This window comes from Sus scrofa, chromosome 5 (assembly GCF_054392235.1).
Source record: "Sus scrofa isolate SSC_HxYL_T2T_F1_AM1 chromosome 5, Sscrofa_HxYL_maternal_Yorkshire_Landrace_v2.0, whole genome shotgun sequence".
In the NCBI taxonomy this organism is placed as follows: Eukaryota; Metazoa; Chordata; class Mammalia; order Artiodactyla; family Suidae; genus Sus; species Sus scrofa.
Window position 1 is genome coordinate 63,744,543 of NC_139387.1, and position 26,759 is coordinate 63,771,301.

The 26,759-nt window shown below is 36.5% G+C and overlaps 1 protein-coding gene across 25 annotated transcripts in view; it reads left to right on the plus strand.

Annotated features, from left to right (window-relative positions):
• Positions 1 to 26,759, plus strand: part of EPS8 (EGFR pathway substrate 8, signaling adaptor) — a 268,177-nt gene that overhangs the window by 198,445 nt on the left and 42,973 nt on the right. For 21 of the 25 annotated variants that reach the window (XM_084956694.1, XM_084956693.1, XM_084956701.1 and 18 more), the window contains 8 exons: positions 2,518 to 2,591; positions 13,054 to 13,121; positions 14,245 to 14,406; positions 17,898 to 18,047; positions 20,739 to 20,821; positions 21,368 to 21,504; positions 24,893 to 24,966; positions 26,272 to 26,398. In XM_084956694.1, the coding sequence (XP_084812820.1) occupies positions 2,518 to 2,591; positions 13,054 to 13,121; positions 14,245 to 14,406; positions 17,898 to 18,047; positions 20,739 to 20,821; positions 21,368 to 21,504; positions 24,893 to 24,966; positions 26,272 to 26,398 (875 nt within the window). Of the gene's footprint in view, positions 1 to 2,517; positions 2,592 to 11,622; positions 11,674 to 13,053; positions 13,122 to 14,244; positions 14,407 to 17,897; positions 18,048 to 20,738; positions 20,822 to 21,367; positions 21,505 to 24,892; positions 24,967 to 26,271; positions 26,399 to 26,759 lie in introns of all 25 variants that reach the window. The other 4 variants (XM_021092299.2, XM_084956685.1, XM_021092298.2 and 1 more) reach the window with 1 other exon arrangement.

Genomic DNA, 26,759 nt, shown 5'->3' on the forward strand with positions numbered 1-26,759 from the left:
TTTTGGTCTTGATTTGGTGGTTTTAATTGTTTTCTATTTTGAATGAAAAGATTAGTTTCATTTCCTTATGTAGTTCATTCATGAGTATATAATTTCTTTGTTAACACTAAGATATGTTATCATTAAAAGTTTGCTATGTCTCATAAGGAAAAGATGGATAAGTAATATCAACCTCAGTGATAGGGAGCTAATACAAGATACATTGTTAAGGTAGTTTATGTAGTATTGCTTTCCATAGTTGAATGTATACTTTACTAAAGAGTTTTCACTTTCTCTGGAGCATTCTATTTTTGTTATTTGGTATGTTATATAGTATTGCTTTCCATAGTTGAGTAGCTCTCTTTCTCTGGCACCTTCTATCCAGTTTGAGGAGAGGTAAATGACACCTAGTCCACTCTCTCAAGATATTTACCACTGAGTAAAACAACAAAAAAGACCACTCCCTATGGATCCACATTTAATTTTTTTTTAACACTTGGATCATTTTTATTCACTTTAATATTCAGAATCAAATATTTTGAACCAGTCCTTTTCTTCCCCCAAGCATATTTTTAATTGAAATATAGTTGATTTACAATGTTGTGTTAGTTTCAGGTATACAGTACAGTGAATCAGTTCTATCTAACTATCTACCTACCTACCTACCTCTCTATCTATAAAATAATATATATTCTTTTTAGATTCTTTTCCCTTATAGGTTATTATAAAATACCGAATATATTTCCCTGTGCTATTCAGCAGTAAGTCTTTGTTGGTTATCTATTTTATGCATAATAGTATGTATAAGTTATAATTTGAAATCACTACCTTGACTTAAGTGGTACTGCCTTATATTTGTGGTTAATATTAATATTGTTCTTCTTTTATATTGGCCATCATGGCTTAGAGTTCACTGTTTTTCACTACCAGGTTATTTGCGCTTTTCAGAACCAGGTTGTTCATCTTTTTTCACCTTTTCTCTTTACGAAGACTGTTGCAGATCCCTTTAGTGTTGCTCAGTAAGAAACACCAGGGGAGTATATCAAGTGTCATCTTTCTTAACCCATCAGTTTATCCAAGCCAGAGAGTTTTCCCATACCCTCAATTTTTTTTCCTTTTTCTTACAAAATATATTCTTTTAATCGTGAATTTATAATAATTTACTCTATTAAGGAATTCTTGTTTCTATCCTATCCTTTCTCTTCTAGCTTTATTTGTGGCCTTTATCTCCCACCCGAATTGTCATTATTATTATTATTTTTTTTTGTCTTTTTTAGGGCCGCATCTGCGGCATATGGAAGTTCCCAGGTGAGGAGTCAAATTGGAGCTGCAGCTGCTGGCCTAAAACACAGCCACAGCAGCATGGGATCCAAACCGCATCTGTGACCTACACCACCGCTCATGACAATGCCTGATCCTAAACCCACTGAGTGAGGCCAGGGATTGAACCCGTATCCTCATAGATACTAGTTGGGTTCGTCACCCCTCTAAGCCACATGGGAACTCCCTCCTACCTGAATTATTGCAGTACCTTTCCATCTGTTTACCTTTCCATTAGTCTCTGGATTACCTTCCTTAGAAAGTTATTTGGATCATAAATCCTTACCTGTATAAAAATGTTTACTGTATCTGGAGAATAGAAATTTAATTCTTAAGCCCTCTCTTTGCCTTCCTGCTTCTCAAGCCATTCATCTCTTCTGAGCACATCCCATTAGATGCTTTTTCACTTACACACCAAGCTAGTTCTGGAGCCAATTCCTCATGCTTATTCCTCACTTCATTCTCCACCTGCCTTTAGTGCTGCTTTCCTTTCTTTTAGATTCTACTTAAACGCCAGGTTGGCAATGAAGTCTTCTTAAGCATCCTTGTAAAAAATTAGTCCTTTTTTTGATGTTATATCTATTAGCTTTACCCAGATATCACATTCTATCATAATTATTTTACTTATTTTATGAAAAATACCCCTCCCCCTTACCTTTCCTTTCTTTCTTTTAGATTTTAGGACTTAGTACATGTTTACTAAGTAAATTTTTAGAAGTCAAACAATATATTAACTTCACATAATGTTATCAGTAACAGGAAGCTAGAAGTAGGGTAAAGCTGGTCAAATTTAGTGATAGAGTGTTGTTTTCATTAACTGCATTTTAAATATTTGTGAAAATAGTATCTTTTATAGTTTGAATCATTGAGAGCTTTTTATAATTGTATCACTGCTCACAACTGAATTTAATATGACAAACATATATTCTAAAGTAGCTTCAAACTTATTGGATCTCCTTGGCTATGGTTCTGACTTGGTGTTTAAGAGAAGGCTGTTATTTGTACCAACCTCAGTCCACATTGAATCAGTATCCAAAATCCCATTTCTTGACCAGATTTGTATCTGGCTCTTTTTGACAGACCCAGTTAATATAAACTCAGTGTGTTTTTTGACAAGCACATGGCTATTGTAGTCCACTGGAATTTTTATTTGTAGTTTTGACTGTTTATTGCATACTTTGGACTTTAACTCAGCCCAATGATTGTTTTTTATTACAGTGGCTACGGATCATCACCTACCTTTTCCATGAACAGAGAACACAATTCAAGAACAAGTGCAAAGGCCCTCTATGGTATGTTTGTGTATTTGATGGTGTATAATTCTATTTCTAACCGTTTTTTACAAATTACAATTTCAAAATCATAGTTTGAATCCACGCCTTGTTTATAGTATTGGGAATGAAGTAGTGATTGATAGATAAGGATTATTTTAAAAAGAAATTTTTTTCGGACATTACCAAAGCCATGACCTCTGCTGGCTGTCATACAATTTAAAACTACAGGTCAAATGGATTCAGTACTTTCTAAGGAGTATCATAGGTGGATTTTCCCATCTAATTATGTAAGATATGTTTTGTTCTTCATGACTAATCGAGTTGATTATGAACTGACAGTTGACAGGAGTTCTTCCTTATAGCTCTTGAAACTGTTAGGTAGTATTGTAGTATGATTAGCAGCCCTTATACAATTTCTTTCTGATCTCTCTTAACTCTCATTTTCTTCCCTCTATTGTCTCACTTATAAATAATATTTTTTAAGCTTCAGGTATAAAATAGAAGTCAGTATTTCAAAGAAGTTAAGAGCTCTGAAATATCCTACATTATGTTTAGGAAGGCATTTGCTTTCACAGTGTCTGTATGGTCTTTTATTATTTTATAGCAATAAAGAATGAGACTAATGTTGTGGTTAAGAGCAAAGACTCTGGAACTGGACATTCTGGGTTCAAATCCAGTTCTACCATTTATTAGCCCAATGATCTTGAGCAAATTACCTTTCTGTCTCTCATTTTGTTTATCTGTATAATGGGGATATCTCATAGGGTTGATGTGAGAATTTAATGAGTTAGTACATATAAAATGCTTAGAACAGTGCCCAGAAAGCAAAAAACACTGTGTATATTTGTTGTTATTGTAATTATCTACCATAGGAACCAATAGCATAAATTTGGAATTCTTTTCTTTTTACGTCATCAAGATATACAGCATTTTGGCTGTGGTAAGAATGACTCATTCTGAGGTTTCGTGATTCTGTTTCTGCCTATATATCCAGTGACTAGACTTTCAGACTCAAATGGTATGTTCATAAAATGGATTTTATGCCATACCTGGATACATTTTTTTTTTGTGGCCTTGCAGTCTGATTAGCATTGGTTTCAATTCTCTTGAGAACAATATTGTGACATTCTTACCGTGGCCCAGTCAATGTGTGTTGTAGATCTAGAGAATATATTCAATAAATACTTGTTGTGTGTTTAGTTTGTGCCCAGAACAGGGTTAGTAATATGTGGTCCTTGACTTTAAGGGACTTTCGCTCTAGAAAATGACTTGAAGAAACTGAAAAGGGATATTCCCCCCATCCTCAAATAAAATTGTCAATTCCTTTGGTCTTTTATTTCTAGACAGATACTTATTAAGTGCTTCTGTGTGCTGGGCCATGATCTTCAGAGTCTTTATTTCTCAGTCCTTCATTCATTTCAAAGATGAATAAGAGATGGTCATTGCTTGTGCACTGTCTTGGTGAGGTAGACTGGTGCATGAGTTGTGATAAAGTGCTGAATTAGCTCAGATGGTGATGGTGGGGGTAAGGTCAGCGCTTCTAAGTCGGCTGGGGAGGTAGGCAGGAGGGATTTCATAGAGAGGTTCAACTCTGAAGTTCTCTAGGCATTTGCTGGGGGTGGGGGTGGAGCACTGGAAGGTGCTGTAAACAGTTATATGAACCCTTTTTAAGTGCTTTCGTAGAGAGATTCAACTCTAAAAATCTCTAGGCATTTGGCGGGGGGGGCAGGTGCTGGAAGGTGTTATAAGCAGCTGTATGAACCCTTCTGTAAGCTCTGTGAAGATGGGCCACAGATTTCTAAATTTAGCACAGTGACTAATATATAACTTATGCTCAGTAAATACTTGTAGAATGAATATGATGAGTCAACGAGATTACAGATAGTTGTATTTCACTGGAGGGTTCAAGGCGGTGCATCAGGAAATATGATTGGAAAAATAAACATAGACCACATTAGGAAAAAGCATATGAAAAGCATTTGGACCTTCTTTGCAGGGAACAACTGGCCATTAAACTGTTTTAATCAGGTGAATAATAGGTCATATTTGTCTTGGGTCACTCTGATAGCAGTTGAGGATGAATTTGATGAGTATGGATGAAAGGAGTGAATCAGAGACCTAAATAATTTGGGTAAGTCAGCTCTAAATAATAGCCCAAAGATTTCGTTAAGGAGAAAGAGGATTAATCATCTCACAAATACCATGGATCCAAAAGTCTATTTTCAGAGAGCTAACAAAGGAATAAGGAATTTAAAAAATAGGACTCACCTGCATATTTTAATATTTATTTTGTGTTAGGGGCAATTTCATAAAGTCATAGATCGAAGAATTGAATCTTTAGGTTTTAAGCAGTAAATTTTTATTTCCCCCTTTTTACATATAAAGCAAGCTGAGGCTCCTTTTTAAAGTGAGGTTAACTTGACAAAGTCACATAACTTTAAAAATCTTGACTGTAAGAAAATATAACAGTAAATCTTGTGTAGTATGACAAAAATGAATGATGTGTAGGTAAAACAGAGGATATATATAGAAGGGTTGAAAGGGGCAAATCCAAGAGGATTTATAGAGAAGAGAGACTCAGCAGTGTGTTGGGCTGACAAGTCTGAGGGTTTTAAGTTCCTTGAAGTCACAGATAATGTTTCCTTCCTCCTTGTATCTAATATTCACCCCTCCCTCCTAAAACACTGTACACACACACACACACACACACACACACACACTCTCACGCTTTCTCTTTAGGCCTCCCAGTAAATGTTCATGGAATGAATGATTAGATAGATGGATGACAGTGGAGAAATACATTCAGGTTTTGAATAAACCTTTGCAATAAATCCATTCTAGTTCAAATTTTAACTCCATTTAGTTAATACTGGGAGTATTTAGCTTCCCAATTGGCATACTTTATTTATTTAGCCTTAATTTTTTTTTTTTTTTTTTTTTAGGGCTGCACCTGTGGCATGTGGAAGTTCCCAGGCTAAGGGTCGAATCAGAGATGTACCTACTGGCCTATGCCACAGCCAAAATGCAGTATCCGAGCCATGTCTGTGACCTACACCATAGCTCATGGCAACCCGGATCCTTAACCCACTGAGTGGGGCCAGGGATCAAACCTGCACCCTCATGGATACTAGTCAGGTTTGTTGCCTCTGAGCCATGATGGGAACTCCCCCAATCTGCATAGTTTTAACTTTCCTTTTGTAACTAGAAAGTTGGTAAAGGAGAGATTTGAAATATTTATTTTGTTACAATGTATGCATCTTCTTTAAGAGTTTTCCTTTCACCATGACTAAACCAGTTGAATAAATCTTTCCAGAATTCCTTTGTTTTCATGGGTGGTACGTGGACTTCTTTGGGATATGAGGGTATTATCTAGTCTACTGGATTAGAAGTTTTGCAGTCATGCCCACTGTTTTTAATATACCAACCACCAGCTAGATACTGCATCAGGAGTTGCATGCAGCTTGGTCTTTTTTATGAGAACGCCTTTCCACTTGACACCGTAATATACCATCCAGACTGTTTCAGCATCATGCTAAGAGAGGTAGTGCATGGGTTTTGGAAGCCAAGTGATCTGTGGCTGAATCACAGCACTTCTACGGAAGGGATTCCCTTTTGAGCAAATGATTTCTTCTATTGGCCCCAGGTTCCTCAACTATAAAAAAGAAATGATAAGAATTTTGTGATAAGTTTATATAAGAAAATAGAAGTAATGAGGCTATCATGGCAGTGAGGAAAGGTGTAAGAGAGTCACTTTTTGTCCTGGGTCCTGAGATTTATCAAGGCCCTCAAATTTAATATTTTCATGTTACCTCTAAATGATTAATCAAGTGAGTAATACTTTGGCAGGATCAACTGGTAATCTTCAGCATATATTTTTTAAGCTTATGTTCCAGATATTACTAGAACTATTTTTTAAATAAATCCTGTTGGAGTTCCCATCATGGCGCACTGGTTAACGAATCCGACTAAGAACCATGAGGTTGTGTGTTCAATCCCTGGCCTTGCTCAGTGGGTTAAGGATCCGGCTTTGCCGTGAGCTGCGGTGTAGGTTGCAGACGCGGCTCGGATCCCGCGTTGCTGTGGCTCTGGCGTAGGCCGGTGGCTACAGCTCCGATTCAACCCCTAGCCTGGGAACCTCCATATGCCGCGGGTGCAGCCCTAGAAAAGACAATAAAATAAAATGAAATGAAATGAAATGAAATGAAATGAAATAAAATAAAATAAATCCTGTAAAAGTGAACTATACACTTATGACAATAAATGTGCTTCCTTTGGATATCTGTTCATTTGCTCAAGGAACGTGGTTAAAATATGCTGCAGTTTTAATAACCCTATATTGTCTTTTCTTTATTATTTTATAAGAAATTTCAAAGCCAGTATGTGAGAGGCTGTGTGTCACTGAAGTCCTTGGGAGTATAAGTAGGAACTGAATATTAATTTCTGTCTTCTACAGTGTCTTTCTTTTCTGATCTCATGACAGTAACATTTCATTTGGCTGCTGTTAACAGGGACTTGACAGTTTTATTTGATTTTTTTCTGGCTAGTCTGCTTGTCAAAGTCTTTGAGCTTTAAAATTGATTGTAAGGGAAATACTTGTAAAAAACATTAAACACTTCCTTCTGTGGGGGCGTGGCTCCTGTAAGCTCTCATCCAGGACTCAGAGACCCAGTGCACACACTAGCTTGTGTACTGTGATGAGTTCACAGGCTGCATTCCCTACCTTTACACCAAATCATTGAGAACCTTTCCCCTTTGGGATAGTTGAGGCTAGTTTGTTTGTTTTTGTTTGTTTGTTTGTTTGTTTCCCCATGTGGCTGAGTCACAAGTGATTTTAATAACCCCTTATAAACTTTCCCTGTTGTTAACTGCCTGTTTCTGGCATTGCTTCTGATCTGGATGGGCTAAAAAAAGTAGATAGAAAATCTTGTAAGTAATGAGGTTCTGGGTGGGGAATAGAGGGTACTTTCCATCAGATCCTATCTATTGAAATGTGACAGCTCCATCTCCTACTCAGAGGGCTTATTTTATTTAAGCAGGGGTTCTTTGTTGTGTTCTGAATAGCTGAACTTCCTAGGAAGGTAGCCTACCTTTAAATTTGATATTGATATATTTGGAATATGATCATTTATCATAAATAATCATCTGTTTAAAGTTACCCTATCCAGGAAAACACAAGTTTCACTAAATCACCCATATAGTATACTTTGTTGTCATTCCCAACATTTTTAATACTGCTGGGAGGCCAAATAGTAAAGGATAAATAGGGAAGACAGGCACACACTCAAGTCTCACTTGACCTTGAGTTTGGACACTTTTGTGATGTGCACAAGTAGGAAAATACATTTGTGTTTTCCTTGCTTTTCTTTTTTCTTGGAGAGGTACTGCTAAGAAGTGAGTTTAAGTAATCTATAATCTGTACAGTCCACTTCTGTACAATTAACTTGACTCTAAACTTGCCTGTATTTTTTCATGGTGCCCTACTCAGCTTTCCCAGAGCAATATTCCTAAGTATAGCACTTTTCTTAATAGATATATACCCCACATATTTTCCTTTCTTTTTTTACTTATCTTTCTTTTTCTTTCTGTCCCTTTTAGTCTCCTGATCTTGGTTTGGGACTAGTTTCTCTGTTTAATTGTCAGAATTGGAAGCTCAGGCAAGATCTTACAAATTCAGGGGGCACAAAGGGTTAAAACCCACTTCTCTTATCTCCATCCTCATTATTTACAAGGTATAATTTACTTGGAAAAAATTAAACAGTTTAAGAAAAAAATTTTTTGGTATTCTTTTTTTTTTCGTGGCCACACCTGTGACATATGCCAGTTCCCAGGCTAGGGGTTGAATTAGAGGTTCAGCAACTGGCCTGTGCCACTGCCACAGCAATGTGGGATCCAAGTTGCATCTGTGACCTACACCACAGCTCAAGGCAATGCCTGGTCCCTAACCCACTGAATGAGGCCAGGGATAGAACATGCATCCTCATGGGTACTAGTTGGGTTCGTAACCCACTGAGCCACAATGGGAAGTCCAACATTTTTTGAAATTCTTAAGAAGTAAAAGGCCCACAATTATATATTATCAGGAGGTTGGGAGATGTTAAGACTCAAAATTTAGCTTCATAGAGTGTGTCAGTGCATGTCCTCAAAAAGACAGCTTGGCGATTTTCCCACCTGATCTGAAAGTTTTGTAGCTGCTTTTCTTCTCAGGGGATAAACTATTTTAATGGATTATTGGATTAGCCAGGAAAAGTGATTCTTAAATAATATAGCTTTGTAAAAATTACTTGTTTTTAGAAAGTTATCTTGTTCAGATACTGATTTGTCAATCTGTGATTATAGTTACCTAGAAAATGAGAGCTTGTAATTATTACTCAGTGCTTCTCACTAATTCCCACTAATCCACCTCTCCTCCATGGAAATTATACACTAAAATAGTGGGAAAAGAATTGTCTTTTACTGTGGTTGAAAGTTTTTTTAAGTGTGCAATAATCTGAACTGTAGCCCATTGTTTTATTTAGAGAGAGGAATACCTGGCAGCTGCTTTTATGTTACTTTTTTTTTTTTTTCTTTTTAGGACCACACCTGTGGCATATGGGAGTTCCCAGGCTAGGGGTTGAACTGGAGCTGCATCTGCCAGCCTACACCACAGCCACAGCAAGACTGGATCCAAGCTGTATCTACAACCTACACTGCCGCTTGCTGAGCAAGGCCTGGGATCAAACCTGCATCCTCACGGACACTATGTTGGGTTCTTAACCCACTGAGCCACAATAGCAACTCCACATTTTTAAAGTAACCAAATCCTTAACTTTCTAAGCAATGCTTTGTTTTCAGAGAAAGAAATAATAACAATTTTCTGAATATTAGCTGTTTCAAAGTTTGTTCTCTTATGCATAAATAGCAATATAGGCAAACAGGAATTAGGTTTAAATACTGAGACTTGCATGTTGTTATAGTTGTCATTGGACTCCTTGGAGAGTTAAATGGAACCTAATTTTAAAAATTTGAGACTTTTCAGGGGATCAGTTTTAGCACACAGCAAAACTGAGGAGAAGGTACAAAGATTTCCCATATAGCCCCACAGCCTAGCCTCCTCCGCTATCAACAGCCCCCACCACTTCTGTTACAGTTGATGAACTTACACTGATATATCATAACCACCCAAAGTTCATTTGCAACCTAAATTTACATTCCTGATCAAGAAGTAAAATAACAGTTTTTGCAGCAGCATATCAATTTGTAATGGTAAAATGATGTGTAAAGGATTTTCATCTTTGGCTACTGAATTCACCTAAATCTGTCTCTTTGGGTTTGTATGTTTCTGATCCATGGGATGAAAGTTACTAAGAAAAACAGGGAAATACAATCAGTGGTACTACAGTCACACAAAGTTTGTTCCTAGCTCTAATTGACTGAGAGAGACAGACTATTTGACCATGATTTACCCTCTTAATCTGGAAAGAAGAAAATTTCAATTTAAAGAGATAAGATGTGGTAAGTGAGTTGGCATCTGCAGAGATTTTGGGAACAGTAGTTTCCAGCCTTGGCTGCACATTAGATTTGCCTGGGGAGCTTTTACAAATCCCAATGCCCAGACTGCATCCTAGACCAATTACATTAAAATGTGTGGCGGGGGGGAAGGGCAGTCATTTTTATAGTGCATTCTAATGTGTGGCGAAGGTTGTAGAAAGGTTTTCATTGTTCAAGAAAGTGGTGAAGGTCAGGAGAGACTTTATCTTAAATATCATGGAGACTATTTTATTTAGGCTTTTCACATATTTAAAGGCTTTGGTGAGATTTTTTAGGCTTAGGAGCATAACTACTATTTACAGGTGTACTTGACAGTACATATGATTTTCATAAAAAATAAATGTACTATACATGTCTTTTAAGGAGTCCTCTTTGAAAATTTCCTATTACAATGTTAATATTAACCTTTATTTAGTCATTGACTTAAATCACTGGAACTACTAGTTTATTTATAAGTCCATTTTACGGCATTTTTGTATTTTTCAGATTTTTTTTTTTTTTTTTGTCTTTTGTCTTTTTAGGGCAGCACCCGCAGCATATGGAGGTTTCCAGGCTAGGGGTCCAATCAGAGCTGTAGCCTCTGGCCTATACTAGGGTCACAGCAAAGCCCAGATCCGGCCGCGTCTGCGACCTACACTACAGCTCATGGCAACACTGGATCCTTACCCCCCTGATCGAGGCCAGGGATAGAACCTATGTCCTCATGGATGCTAGTCAGATTCCTTAACCACTGAGCCACCATGGGAACTCCTGTATTTTTGGGATCTTTAAAAGGCAAGTTTTCGTAACCCATACATCTTATTCATTGTGTAACATCAGAGAGAAAGAGCTTAGGAATTCCTGAAATGGATTCTTAATTTGGAGTATTAGAAATGGTAGCCTATCTTTTAGGCAATCAGAGTAATCAGTGGACATCATACTATCAAATAGTGTTTTTCTACTTCTGTAAAGTATATTTCTGTGGGGTTGAGAAACTATGTGTTAGGAAATTTAGGGAAACAAAGCCTTACTAATTCATGATGAGAATATTTAATTACAAAACATACAATATTCTTGACCCTCAACAGCGTTTGCCAATCAGTTATCTGAAAGATTCAGTCAAGCATTTGAGCATCCTGTCGTTACCATGTCAGAACTGGAAACCATGGCAACCACTGTCATTTCTTTTACTATCTTCAGGCCAGACCAAAGGAAACAGAACTACCCTCATGTTCCAAGTCATCCCTGGAAAATTATGTTAGAGTATAATGAACCAGTGATTCTGAAATATTGATTAGTTCTAAAAGTGCTTTTCTCAAGTATGTCCCTGAGTTATGTCTTGTATTTTAAAAGTTATAATGGTTTTTCCAAGAATAATTATCCATTTGTTAGTATCTCACATTGACTGATCTTCAGCTAGTAATCAGAAAAAAATATGCTTGTTCACTTTTTAAAAGTAAATTAAGGTTTATGTTTTGTCATATTAGAGTAGAAAATTTAAGGTGAAACTAGATATTTCCTTTTGATCACATTGTCTTGGTAGGACCAGATGGATCATACTTCTTCAGATCATCATCGAAACAAAAAAAGAAAGGTAGCAGATACTGAACTCTGTAGTGTGTCTGTTTTTATTAAGTAACTTAATGCTGCAAAAGCAAAAATAGAATATATTGGAATAATATCAGAGTGATGTAATATAAGGCATATTTATATTTTCTCTGAAGCTTTAAGATAAATGTAAATAAAAAGATTATAACTTTCATAGATATCGTGAAACAAAATTTTGTCAAAGTTTAAAAAAATTCTGTGTTAACATTCTGAGTCTGTATGTGTGCTTTTTATATTTGTCCTTGTTTTGCTTTTATGTTCAGCAGAGCTTTTCAACTTCTGTTGTCGTAGGAAGATCTAAAAGTTTCTCTGTTACCTTAAAGAAATAGGTTTGCATTAGGCAAAAAGTCGGCTATTTGGAAAACTAAAGTGTGCATGCAAGAGAGACAGAGAGACAGAGGCAGAGACACACAGAGAGACACTGAGACAGAGAATTTTAGTACCGTAGGACTCTTGAAGTTTGATGTATTTAACCCTTTTATCTTACAATAAGGGTACTGAGACCCAGAGTTTGCAAAATTCAGTACCCTACTTAGTGACAGAGCCAAAGCTAGAATCAAAGCCCTTTTGGGTCTCAGAGTTCTTTTCACCATAGCATTCTGCTTTAGAAAAAAAATAGGGCAACTACAAATTTACAAATGCAACAGATCTAAAATATTATTACCTTCACGTATTTCATATTTTATTTTGGTTTTGCAGCATTTTACAAAAGAAGAACAAGGTTGCTTTTTGCTTTTTAAATAGTTTGATGCAGTGACTTTCTACCTAACTTTCTTATTTTTTTCTAATAGCTTATATCTGCAATTCTGAGTATCACATGTGTGTGTTCCGTAGAAGTGTGAAAGTTGTTAAAGTTTAATGGCAATGAGTATGAATCTTCTCTAACACTCTCCATAGTGTGGATGTGGTGAAAGAAGATGTTCCTTGCAGTGTCTATTACTTTAATAACGTAGTCTAACTCATATACAGTATTCCACAGATTCCACAGTTCCATTTGGTTTTCAGTGCATTAAAAAGATGTAATTTATTAGCCAGTTTTTACTTTTTTTTTTTTTTTTTGCCAAACGAGAGGTACCTGATTAATAAAATCTTTAGACAAATTTCTTTCTGACGTTAATCATCATCTTAACCTTTGGGATTCTGAACATTTATTTTGGGTCACAGTATTCTCACATATCATTTCAGCTTTCTCATGGCTTTTTCATTTAATATGAATAATGAGTATTCTCAGATACATCATGCAATGGTGACTTGGCTACTGTACTTATATATGAGATAGACTAGTTTTAAAGATGGCACAGAACACTGGTATATGAACTTCAGCCTAGTAGTGGGTAAATAATGGCTTTTTAAACTTCTTTTTCAGAACAGAGGAAGAATTATGCACGGGACAGTGTCAGCAGTGTGTCAGATATATCCCAGTACCGTGTTGAAGTAAGATGCTTTGATGTTTGCTCAAATTTACAGTGATGTTTGAGGGACATAAAAATTGGTAGTAAAATCAGAATTATGTTTCGGTTCATTTCTATGGTGTTTTAAGCTGTGCTGACCTTTTTCTTTTAATCTTTTTTATACGGAGTTCCTGTTGTGGCTCAGCAGAAATGAATCTGACTAATAAGTGGGGCTGCGGGTTCAATCTCTGGCCTCGCTCAATGGGTTAAGGATCCAGTGTTGCCTTGAGCTGTGGTGTAGGTCGAAGACACAGCTCAGATCCTGCGTTGCCGTGGCCTGTGGCATAGGCCAGCGGCTATAGCTCTGATTGGACCCCTAGCCTGGGAACCTCCATATGCCTCGGACACAGCCCTAGAAAGCAAAAAAGCCAAAAATAAATAAATAAATAAATAAATTAAAAAAAAAATAAAAATAGATGTTAAGTGTAAAAGTATCAGTCTTTTCATAGAGAATAAATTAAACCACTCATTTATCATTGTTAGCCTTATTTTGGTTAACAGGACAGAGGCTTTTCCTCTATTGCTCTCTCTTCTGATATTTGCTCTTAATTGGAGTCGATTTAGGTGACCTTTGCTTATAATAGAAAATATTTAAGTAGGGAGTAGTTTTAAAATTGCTCTTATTTTCAGTTTTCTACCTCCTCAAGCATGCTTAATTAAATTTAACCAGTTTTGATTCAGTAGAGTGAAAAGTCTGACAGTTGTCACAAACTGGAATTGCTGTTGCTGCTCTCAGTTAGCATTGTCTGTAGTTTTCAAGCTGCCATGTCGATTGCCTTCTATTGTTTAGCCTTTAAATAACCAAAATGGAATGAAATGGATTAAATAAAGGAAATGTTATTTAAACTGTTTAGAGTTTGGTTTTTTGTCATGTTGATGTAGTTCCGGAGGGCTCAGTATTAAATAGATTTAGGTATTTTATGATTCTAGGCATTGTTTAATGTTATCATCCCAGTAAGAAAACCACGAGGTTCTAGAGCACCTTGTATTTGTCTCTCCCCTCTCTATTAGCTGACTTCAGTTAGGTTAACTTGGCTGTTTTGAGGAAAATGTTTCCTGAGAGACTGTGTATGTTATGAATATTTTTTCTTTTCGCCAATCCCAAGCACTTGACCACCTTTGTTCTGGATCGGAAAGATGCTATGATAACTGTTGATGATGGAATAAGGAAGCTGAAATTGCTTGACGCCAAGGGCAAAGTATGGACTCAAGATATGATTATTCAAGTGGACGAGCGAGCTGTGAGCCTGATTGATTTAGAATCAAAGGCAAGTTTGAAAAAATTATGCTATCACGTATGTCTGGAATCTAATATAAGACACAAATGTACCTTTCCACAGAAAAGAAAATCATGGACTTGCAGAATAGACTTGTGGTTGCCAAGGGGGAGGGGGAGGGAGTGGGGTGGTTGGGGAGCTTGGGGTTAATAGATACAACTATTGCTGTTGGAATGGATTAGCAATGAGATCCTGCTTTGTAGCACTGGGAACTGTGTCTAGTCACTTATGATGGAGCATGATAATGGGCGAAAATAGAATGTGTACATGTATGTGTAACTGGGTCACCATGCTGTACAGTAGGAAAAAAAAATTGTATTGGGGAAATAACTATTTAAAAAATAATAAAAATATTTGTACGGTTTTATTTTCAAGAAAGTTCTGCAAATGCCTATGTTTACAGTTAGGTCAGATTTTTTGAAAACGGGTGAAATTTTTTGTTCTTTTTTTTGCTTTTTAGGGCCTCACCTGTGGCATATGGAGGTTCCCAGGCTAGGGGTTAAATCAGAGATGTAGCTGCCAGCCTATGCCACAGCCACAGCAACGCCAGATCCGAGCCACATCTGCAACCTACACCACAGCTCATGGCAATGCCAGATCCTTAACCCACTGAACAAGGCCAGGGATTGAACCCTCATCCTCATGGATCCCAGTTGGATTCGTTAACTGCTGAGCCATGAAGGGAACTCCCAATGGGTGAAAATTTAACAAAGTAAAATATTCTTGTCTGTGATTTTGAAGGAAAAAACAACATACTGTATATGCTTTATGCATGAAAAATCATGTTTTTATAAACTAGAGATAGAAGGATGTGATTTTTTTTAAAAAATACTACATGATGAGATGGAAGAAGTGAGGGAAAAAATACATAGTGCTAAAATAAGGCCCCAGTGGGGCACTATTCTTTATGACATGCATGAATTACAAGCTAGGGCAAACCATGTCCGAGTGATAGAATCTGAATCCAGTGACTGAACTGGGATGAAGGGGTCTGTATGTGCATTAACTTTCTACCAGGCGAACACCGGGCATCTTTCTTTCTCAAGCCACCGGCAGGTAAGATGCTAGAAGTCTTAAAAGATGACTTTTCTGAGCCCCAACTTCTCATAAACCTTTGAGGTGCTAAGATAGAAAACAACTGTTGTCATATTAAAGTATTCTGATAGGAGTCGGAGTAAAATTTCCCCTTTCTTTTGTCTCATTCATTGTATTCTGTGAGAGGATAGCAACTGAGAGTTTCTCTAATGCCCATAGTTTCAGGTAATTATAGAGAAGGGAGATTTGACTTTTGCAAAGAAAAAAAATTTATTATCTCTCTGATATGGCTCAGAAATTATATTCTATATTAATAGAAGCTGCATTTTAAAAATTTTTAATTAAAATATAGTTGATATACAGTATCATGCCAATTTCTGCTGTATAGGGGACCTGCACTTTTAAATTATCTTTGTTGGGTCCCAGGGAATCAGGACTTAGAATTAACTTACAGTGTTGGGTCCCAGGGAATCAGGACTTAGAATTAACATATATATACACACATATAGACACACATATATATTTATATGCTATATGTAATAAAAGTTATTGTTTTTTATGCCCCAGTTTCAAGGATATTGTATTTTGTTTACTTTAAAAGAATCTACATTTTCTCCCATCAATTACATCATGACACCCCTTGCTATTTGTACAAAGCCACTAGTATTAGGATAAGCACCTTAAATATATCTCATTAAATAAAGAATTCTTTATTATTATGAACAGAAATTTCCTTTGTTTAAGAAGTAACTATGTAATCTGTCTGTATCTTATTTACATGACCCTTTATAGGTTAGAGAGTATTCACTTTCTCTTTTTTGTTTTTTTGTTTTGTTTTGTTTTTTAGAGCCACACATGGGGCATATGGAATTTCCCAGGCTAGCGGTCCAATTAGAGCTACAACTGCTGTGCCACAGCCACAGCAGCGCGGGATCTGAGCCACGTCCTACACCACATCTCGCCAACACCAGGTCCTTAACCCACTGAGCGAGGCCAGGGATCGAACCCGCATCCTCATGGTACTAGTCGGGTTCATTAACCTCTGAGCCATGAAGGGAACTCCAAGATTATTCACTTTCATAAACCAAGTATCTTAATCATTTTGAAGAATTTCATTGTTAGTATACAGAAATGCCACTGATTTCTGAATGTTAATCTTGTATCCTGATACTTTGCTGAATTCGTTGATCAGTTTGAGTACTTTTTGGGTTGAGTCCTTAGGGTTTTCTATGTAGTATCATGTCATCTGCATACAGTGACAATTTTACCTCTTCTCTTCCAATTTGGATACCTTTTATTTCTTTTGTTTGTCTGATTGCTGTAGCTAGGACTTCCCATACTGTGTTTAATAAAAGTCATGAGAGTGGGCATCCTTTAGAAAATTTTATATAATGAATTTTTTCACTTGAGAGATACACTGAAATAAAAAGTATACAAATGATGTGTTATTCTTAGCCTAATGTTTGTGATTAACTGAAGGTAGAAACTAAGCATATGACTCTATAATATTCAAGTGAAAAAAAGTCCTAGGCTACATAGCCACAGGGAAAAGAATACCAGGTAAGATGGTGAATAATTTTGGAAAGAAGCCTCAGTTTACCTATTTTGCTCTTTTTAAAATTTTTTTCATTAAACTATAGTTGATACAAAGTTGTCTTAATTTCTGCCGTAAAGTGCTTCAATTATGCGTATATACCTATCCATTCCCATATAGGTTATCACAGAATCTTGAGTAGAGTTCCCTGTGCTATACAGCAGGACCCCATTGACCATCCATTCCATATACCATAGCGTGCGTGTGCCATCCCAAGCTTCCAATCCTCCCTTCTCCCCAGCCCTTCCCCTTTGGTAACCATAGGTTTGTTTTCAAAGTCTGTGAGTCTGTTTCTGTTTTCTACCTAAGTTCATTTGTATCATTTTTTTCAGATTCTACATATAAATGATGTCATATGATATTTGTCTGGCTTACTTCACTTAGTATGATAATCTCTAGGTCCACCCATGTTGCTACAAATGGCATTCTTTCATTCTTTTATGGCTGAGTAATATTCCATTGTATATATTCCACGTCTTCATTATCCATTCCTTTGTTGGTGGACATTTTGCTTCTTTTGCTCTAAAGGCATCATCTCTACCCCATAATCTTAGGAAATTAGTAATGCTAAGTTCAGTGTTTCTTCTGTTTATTAAGAGCATAACCACATCCCTTTGTTAAATATCTCCATTTTTGTTGCTCTTTCTCCCAGCCACCAGTTAGCCCAGGTTTGTGTCTTTGCTTCCTCCTTGTACCTATTCATCCTCCATATTTATTTACTGTATTTTACTGATATTCATTATCAATGTGATTTGCACACTTTAAAAATTATTGGTACAATGCCCAGAGCTCTTTGTGGGATAGATTTTATATATACAATGAAAAATAAGGCAAGTCCTTTTTTACTTTGTAGAATGAACTGGAGAATTTTCCTTTAAACACAATCCAGCACTGCCAAGCTGTGATGCACTGCTGTAACTATGATTCAATCCTTGCCCTGGTGTGCAAAGAGCCAACTCAGAACAAGCCAGATCTTCATCTTTTCCAGTGTGATGAGATTAAGGTAAAAGAATTGTGACTTTTCTTTCCCTTTAAGTAGTTATTCTGGCAGCTTTTGATTATCTACTTCAACCATATGACTGGTAGGTACTAGGTTTGTAGTTTCTTAAAATTTTGTGAGGAGAACAAATACCTCACTGTCATCCTTAGTGTTGTTTCTAGGCTAAGTAAATAAAGAGGAGGTAGACTAGTATTTTAAAATATAAGATGCATTCTTTTTATGTGAAAAGGTGTGGATAATGTATTAAGTTTTTCATTGAGGGACTTAGACATAATTAAAGATTGTCTTCAAAAATCATGCTTCATAAACAATAAATAATCATGCCATCCTATTTTATTCTGCACTGATCACAGAGCTTGGACTATTACGATGAAACACTTAGACATTTTCCATGATATCAATTTAAGGGTCATTGCTTAATTTTGTGACTTGAATAATTGCTTAAGATATGTAATCCCCAGGTGATAATGTGAAAATAGTTGAGTGCAGTTTAATTACTAGTAATAATATGCCATATCCTGAAGATTTGTATTTCAAAGTACACTGTAATTTTCAAATGGTTATAATTCGTGATGCTTTATTGGACATTAGAATTTATCTTCAATCTTAAATATCTTTATTTCGTGAGTTGATTCCTCTAAAAGGGAAATCATTTTTGGCTGAATCGATTGGCTCTTTGCCAAAGCAGTGATTTATCACTGTGATCATGTCTTATAAAATACACAGTTTTTATTTTGTAACGAAAGGCTTGGGAATGAACATAAAGTGTCATTTAATCTTTCCTGTAATTCTTTGCCATTAGAATATGATTGATAAATTAAGATTGACTGTAAATAGTGTGTTTTATAATTTTTATTTCAGTTTATATAATAAATGACATTCTAAAAATCTTACTTGAAAAGAACGTAGCAGTAGATAACCTGTTGATGTAATATTCATCAGACTTTTATGTAGTGCCTTTTTTGGGGGGGGCACAGGTGCAGCATATAGAAGTTTCTAGACTAGGGTCTAATCGGAGCTGCAGCTGCTGGCCTGTGCCACAGCCACAGCAATTCCAGATCTGAACTGCGTCTGCGACCTACACCATAGCTTGTGGCAACGCTGGTTCCTTAACCCACTGAGCAAGGCTAGGGATCAAACCTGCATCCTAATGGATAGTCGGGTTCTGTTTCTGCTGAGCTACATCCGGAACTCCTGTAGCGCCTTTTGAAAGTCATAAAGTGTATTAAGAGTTTTACAAAGTTAGATTTATTAAATCAGGAAGTATTAAGGTGAATATTTAGCTCTGAAAATGTATGTAGTTTCTCTTACATGGACCATCTTACAACATTGCTTTTGAGTTTTAAAGTTTCTTTATCATGGGACTTTACACAATGCTCCTGCCCACTCTGTGGTCAATTTTTTCTTAAATGATAGCCAGCTGGGTCCCCCACATAGGAAATTCAGGATTCCTAGGCATCTTCACTTTTGTTCTCCCACAGAATAGAAAACCTTTGACATGATGTTTGTAATTCTTCCTGAAACTAGGATGTTGTTATGGAAGTGAAGCTGGACTAGGATACATTTGTACTTTCATTTACCTAGCCATGTGATCTAGGCCAAGTTGTCGTATAAATATTCCTCAGTTTCATTAATTAAAACAAGAACAGATTAGATGATCATTGTGTCCTCTCAGTTCTAAAATTTTATGATTACTTGTGCTTATGGTTAAAGAGTATATATGTATATATATAATTTTTTTTTGAGAAAAACATACATGATTACAGAGAACAAGCAGGCACAAAAATAGAAGATAAATACATCCCAGCAAGAATCTGATATACAGTAATAATCACTGGCTATATATAAACTTCAGAAGCAAACTACACAAACTTCTTAGCTGCTCATCTCACATTGATTCCCAAGAAAACCAAATCAAATGTTCTTGTTGCAAAAGTATCAGAGAAAGTTACATTTTTCTTTTTTTTTGGCCCTGCCTGAAGCCTTTGAAAATTCCTGGGCCAGGGATCAAACCCATGCCACAGCAGTGACCTAAGCCACTTCAGTGACAAGGCTGATCCTTGACTCCTGCACCACAAGGGAATTCTGCAAGTTAATTTTTATTAACCTGAAATGATAAAATAAAGGGGTTTTCAGAAAAGCTACCATTTGAGTGTTGGGATTCCTCCCATGATGGTGGGGGTTTGTCTTCAAGTGAGAGTTGGGCAGCTGGAAGTGGGTGACGTGTTCCCCTGGGTTCGTGGATGCCCAGTGGATGACAAGGATGAACAAGGGAGAAACAATGCCACTCCATATGCAGGTACTTCTGATTCCTTCATGGCTTCTCAGGCAGAGGTATTAACCCAGTTACATTTTTAGCATGTGATTATACTTTCAGCACTTGCAAATCCCTTTTTCTCTTTGCCTTCATGCAAGTATAGCTTTTTTTTTTAACTAAAAGAATCTGTATTAAATAATCTTTGAAAATTCCTTCAGTTTTCCAATCCTGTTATTACAAAGTTCACTTAAAAAAACTGCAAGAGTAATGTTTTAAAAATAGATTAAAAAGAAACAAAACTCAACACTTTTCTTTTATATCAAGACATTTATTGATTCAGACAAGGAACATAAACCTTTTTTCTGTTTTAACCTATATATCATGGCAAAAAAAAAAAAAAATCCATAACCTCCTAGGTAACTTGTCTTTCATTGCAGGCAAACCTAATTAGTGAAGATATTGAAAGTGCAATCAGCGACAGTAAAGGAGGCAAACAGAAGCGACGGCCTGATGTCCTGAGGTAAAAACATTAAAAGAAATTAAGGGCTAGAATTGGTGGGTTTTTAAGCCATTTTTTCCTCTAAAGATTAAAAATATATTTTCAGTGAAGGTGTATTATTATTATATTTTGCAGGTTACAACCTGTAATCTCAGCTCATTTGCTTTCCCAAGTTTGTCAGTACATGTGTGTGTATCTTTTCTCTCCGTGTGATTCTGGTCTTTCTCGGATATGGCTCTTCTCACTTGTGTTGTCATAGAAACGCATGAATGATGAGTGGCATTTTAAGAGAAGGTGGCCTAAGGGAATACAAATAGATATTAGGATACTAGTTGGTTAACAGCCGTTGCAAATCACAGGCGACCTGTTTTTAGCTGAATTGCCAATGGTCTATATTTTAATATTTTACATGCTTTTATTATGGAGTGGTTAAGAAATTCTTGTTTTTTTCTACCCCTTGACATAATTCTTCCTGAGGTTGAAGAACTAATACCATAAAACTGAGAGAATTGATGTGTTAAGAGAAACAAGGATGGTAAAAATTCAGTTTGTTTTCACCTTTTTTAGGATGATTTCCAAAGCAGACCCTGGCATACCACCTCCACCCAGAGCCCCCGCCCCTGTGCCCCCTGGGACTGTGACCCAAGTGGATGTTCGAAGTCGGGTGGCAGCCTGGTCTGCACTGGCAGCTGACCAAGGGGACTGTGAGTATTTCTAGGAATTGGTACTTACTGAACATTTCCTTTGAGGTTGTGGCGTAGGTCTAGCTTTCAAATTCTGTTTCTGATTTCCAAGCTGAGCTTAAGGTTAGTTTTGTAAAAGTAAATCTTAGGTAAAGAAAAGTTAATTTTACACTGTCATGTTATTGTCTCTGAGAGTTCAGAGCAGTCATTTGATAAATATGGTGTTAGGAGCAGAGACATTTCTTTTGAAAGCAGTCTAAGAGAGGAAATTTAACTCAACTAACAATTAGAAGGATGGTGATAGAATATATACCAAATTGGAGACTATCATTTTTTTTTTTTAAAAATTATACTACAGGAGTTCCCGTCATGGCTCAGTGGTTAACGAATCCAACAAGGAACCATGAGGTTGCAGGTTCGATCCCTGGCCTTGCTCAGTAGGTTAAGGATCTGGTGTGACCGTGAGCTGTGGTGTAGGTTGCAGATGTGGCTTGGATCTGGCATTGCTGTGGCTCTGGCCTAGGCCATCAGCTTCAGCTCCGATTAGACCCCTAGCCTGGGAACCTCCATATGCTGTGGATATGGCCCTAGAAAAAGACAAATAATAATAATAATAATAAAGTGACAAAAAATAAAGATAATACTACAAATTCTTTCTATTATTATTATTATCTTACCAATGTCCTCTTTTGGACATACTGCTTGTGGTCACATGGGCAGGGTGTCAGGACAGTGGTAAGGCAGTGGAAAAGAGGTAAAATGCAGTCACCATCGAGTAAACTTGTCCAGGGGGCCCTATGTCTATACCATCAGACAAGTATTCAATCATAGCAAAGAACATGGTATAATTTTTATATGTCAGCATGTTTTACTTAATCTGAAATTTTTATAACTGGAAAATGACTCAAAATATGTTTGGTCTAGTCTCTTAATTTTAAGGGTGAATAAGTTGTGATCCTAGTTCAACGAGCCTTCTTACATCACTTATCCTTTATCTAATAATTGGTTTTATTCATGAGGATATCTAGCAGTGTAGTTAACTAGCAGAATTCAATTGTCAAAATGAGTGATACTGGACTGTACCTTGAGTCTGGTGAGTCAAAATTTGGGCTCTGGAGCCAGAATGGGATCCACTGGTGTGACCTTGGGGTTATCTCTGTGCTTCAGCCTTATTTGCAGAATGGGGATAATAATGTCTGCTGCTGTGAATCCGAAAGCAAATCATATCTACAGCAGTACCTGAAACAGTGTAGTATACATTCATTTTTTCCAGATTTGAGTTTGACTTTATCAGTTTCTTTCCATTGCCTTTCAATCCTAAAAGTTATTTGCAGACGTTTACGTGTAAGCCCAGCTACCAAACAGATGAAACAAAGAAATCTTTGAAGCATCCATTTTTCAAAAATAAAGTAACAGAATTACTACTTTAACGTTATAACTGTTTCTGTTTGGAGTAATTATATACATTTCTATAGATCCACTTCATATTTAAAATTTTGTGTTTAAAAAACTAAGTGGGAGTTTATAGTGTTTCCTACTTCTTGTGTACTTACAGTATTTCTGCTGTCATTAGTATTTTGGTGGCAGGGATGTGGGTTTTATTTGGAGAGGAGTCAAAATGGCCTTCCTTGAACTTAAGATAGCAGATGTCTTAAGTTAACAGACGTTCTGAATAGACCTCTAAACCATCTGTAAAACCAAATATAACTTACAACAAAGAAAAAAAATTCAGTCTCAGGAGGTTCTGAGCCCTCATTAGATTTTTGTCTAAAATATACCAATCTATTTAACCTACAGTAGATAAGGTTTTCAGAACTTTTGGTCTACTACTAGGTCAGACAGAACACCACATAGTACGTGACCTTCTGTCTGGATTCAGGTCAGTTTGTAGTTGGAAAGCCAATGGGAGAGGTTCTCTCTGGTCCCTCTGAAGGCGCTGGCTGACGCAGAACTGGGCAGCTCCTTCTTTGGCTTTTTGACTCTTACCCCTGACTCCAGAAGTGACCTGCAGAACAGTGACAGTGGCAGTGGGGTTCCTGGTAGTGCTGCAAACCATGAAAACCTCTGTGAAATACCACATCTGTCTCACCTTGCCCTCCAAATGATATTTTGGGACCTGCTGGAGTTCCTTCCTTATAGCTGTCTTACTGCTCTCTGTAGTACACTATAACCAAGACAGCCTCCAACCACATGTAAAGTAGAGCTAACTGGCAAGATTTCACGTGTAGAAATTTCGCTGATTAAGTTTCATTCAGACTCAGTGATTTCTTCTTTTTTTTTTTTTTTTTTTTGGCAAGTATTGCATTTATGGGTAAGGTTAGGCATAGCCATTTTCAATGTTTTTTTGTAGTTCTCTGTATTGAACATCATGAGTCATGATGATGTGTCATGAGTTGTATCTCCATTAGTGGTGATCACAGTTCTCCTGATCCATCCATCCATTCTTCTTTCATGCATCTGCTGTGACATCTTTGCATGAGTATCTGTTTAGTGAAAGTGTTAACTGATTTGTACCAGGTAGGAATTCATGATAATGATCCTTATTAACATCATGCCTTAGCCAATTGAGCTAACATAATATCTTGAGACTTTTGTTCTTAATTTGCAGATGCATTTAGGTATTTCTACTTTTAAAGCATATGGCTTCAAATTATCATGAGCCCAACATTAAGGGTTTTAAGCTTAATTACAACTGGATTTTTTTTCTTTAACTTTTTAGGGCCACACTCTCGGCATATGGAGGTTCCCAGGCTAGGGGTCAAATCGGAGCTACAGCTGCAGGCCTACGCCACAGCCACAGAAACGTGGGATCCAAGCAGCATCTGCAGCCTACACCACAGCTCACAGCAATGCCAGATCCCCGACCCACTGAGGGAGGTCAGGGATCGAACCTGCATCCTCATATATACTAGTCGGAATCATTTCCGCTGTACCATAAGGGGTACTCCCACAATTAGAATTTTAGAAACACTTTACTATCAGAATCCCCAAAGCTTTCCTGTTAGCACGAAGTTCGAAGGTGTAAAAATTAGGAGCTTTGTTTCATTAGAACTTAGCCTCTTTTAAGAAGTAAGTGCTTAATGTGGGTTTAAAATTTTTTCTTGTGTAGGAATTAAAGGGTATTAAGTTAGTTGGCTCTGCAGGCAGCTGACATCAGGAAGAGAGAGAAGAGAGGGGAAATTACACGGTAAATCAATGCCATACAAGTGTAAGGCCGGTATTTCAGCTCTGCCAAGTGTGGTGGCGAGGGTGCATGTCAGAGACGATGAGCACAGCTTTGATTTTATATCCAGTGGAGGTGTTTCCTTTTGCAGATGATGCTCTTTTCTAGTCAGTTTTCATGTTTAATTATCTATACTGGTATCACTTAAGCAACAGGTTGAAAGGTGTATAATTGTCTTTTCTTTAGTTGAGAAACAAAGGCATTATTATGAGCAGGAAGAAACACCTGAGATGATGGCAGCCCGCATTGACAGAGATGTGGTAAGTGAAATAGTCATCTTTGCATCACTGGCTTTTTATTTAAATAGGAAAAAATATTAACAGGGAAAATGAAGCTCATTTAAATAAAGATGTTTTGTACAAATTGTATTTTTTTCTTTCCAGCAGTAGTTATGTCCTTTGAATTATTTTTCTTCTTAACTATTTTACCTTTATGCCAATATTTAGTCAGTAGACAAAGTTGTGATAGAAGTAGACTGTTTTTGCAAAGGAATTTAAGCTGAATATCAGATTTGAGGGATTTTTCTTTTCTCATGGTTTGCAATCCATAAATAAAATACCTTTTTCATGTTTCTTCCTGGCATTTATTTTAAAATAGTTTATAATGCCTGAAAGGTAAAAGTTATGTGGCCTTTTCAAAGGGTAGAAAAGTACATTTTAATGCTTTGTAGAGGACAAGGCAGTATTTATTTTTGTTTCTTCATAAGTAATTTCCATACAGAATAACAATGCCCTGTGACATAATTATAAAATATGATGTCAGTCTAATTACTTTTGGTACCATACTCATGTTCTCGGCTTATTTGGAAACAAATACTTAGATGAATGTGAAATTTGGAATTTAATTTACATCACTGTATTACTTGTTAAAAGTTTAATACTTAAAAATTTATTTATCATGTTTTCAGTCTTTAATTAAGAGAATGTCGTTTTACACATAGAAGAGAAGGTCACCTAAGACTATAGTATGTATAATATACTGCGTATAATATAACATGATACATAGTATAGTATAATCAAAGTTGATCCTCTGATCCCTGACAGCATAGTGCATCATTAATTCTATTTTACCCTGTAGAAATTTTTAGTAATGCCTATTATTGAAGATTATCTATGTGTTTATAAGGTTATCACAATATTCTGTAGCCCTTTAATTCCACAAAATAATATTGTCTGTACTTTATTGGGACATTTATTAGAAGAACAGAAATGCTCAGTGCTGTTCTAACAAACTGTTTCTCAGAATTTCCCCCCTGACTTTATGTGGGACAACACAATGAGAAAATTAGAGTGATTTAAAATAATCACTAATATGAATAGATATTGTCAATACTCTCTTTATGGTATTGAAAATAGAACAAAATTAAGCTAAAGAAAAATGTAGCCATAGATAAATTTAGTTCAATATTTCTTCTTAGAATTAATGATAAACTTGAAATTTCCCCTTGGGAAGGTGTTCATTTCTCTGCCTTTTTTTTCACTTTCCGATTTTCCTTTATGGTGTACAGCTGAGGCAGAAGTAGTTTTTTTCTGCTCTGCATTTTATTCTGTAATTTCTAATTCCAGCAAATTTTAAACCACATTTTGGATGACATTGAATTTTTTATCACAAAACTCCAAAAAGCGGCTGAAGCATTTTCTGAGCTTTCTAAAAGGAAGAAAGCTAAGAAGGGTAAAAAGAAAGGACCAGGAGGTAAGTTGGATTTTCTTAAATTTCTAAAGACCATTCAGAATGCCCGGGCGAGGCAGAGTTTCTGCCCTTCCGAGCTGTTCAACAGGGCTCCATGGAGTGGAGACCAAGGTCATTTTTTCTGGCTCTGAGATACCACCAGGAAAGTAGACAGAGACTAAGATGAGCCAGGAGAAGAGTCCATCTGGTCCTAAGTTGGCTACAGTAAGAAAGACTCAAGGACATTTTACCTATATTACAGAGAGACTCAGATTCAGTAGTGACCAATTGCTCATTGTTTTCATCAGTCATTGTAGGAGTAAGGTCTGTTAAAGAAAGTCATAGCGCCATTCTTCCCATTTGTGAACCAATTTTGTTGTAAATA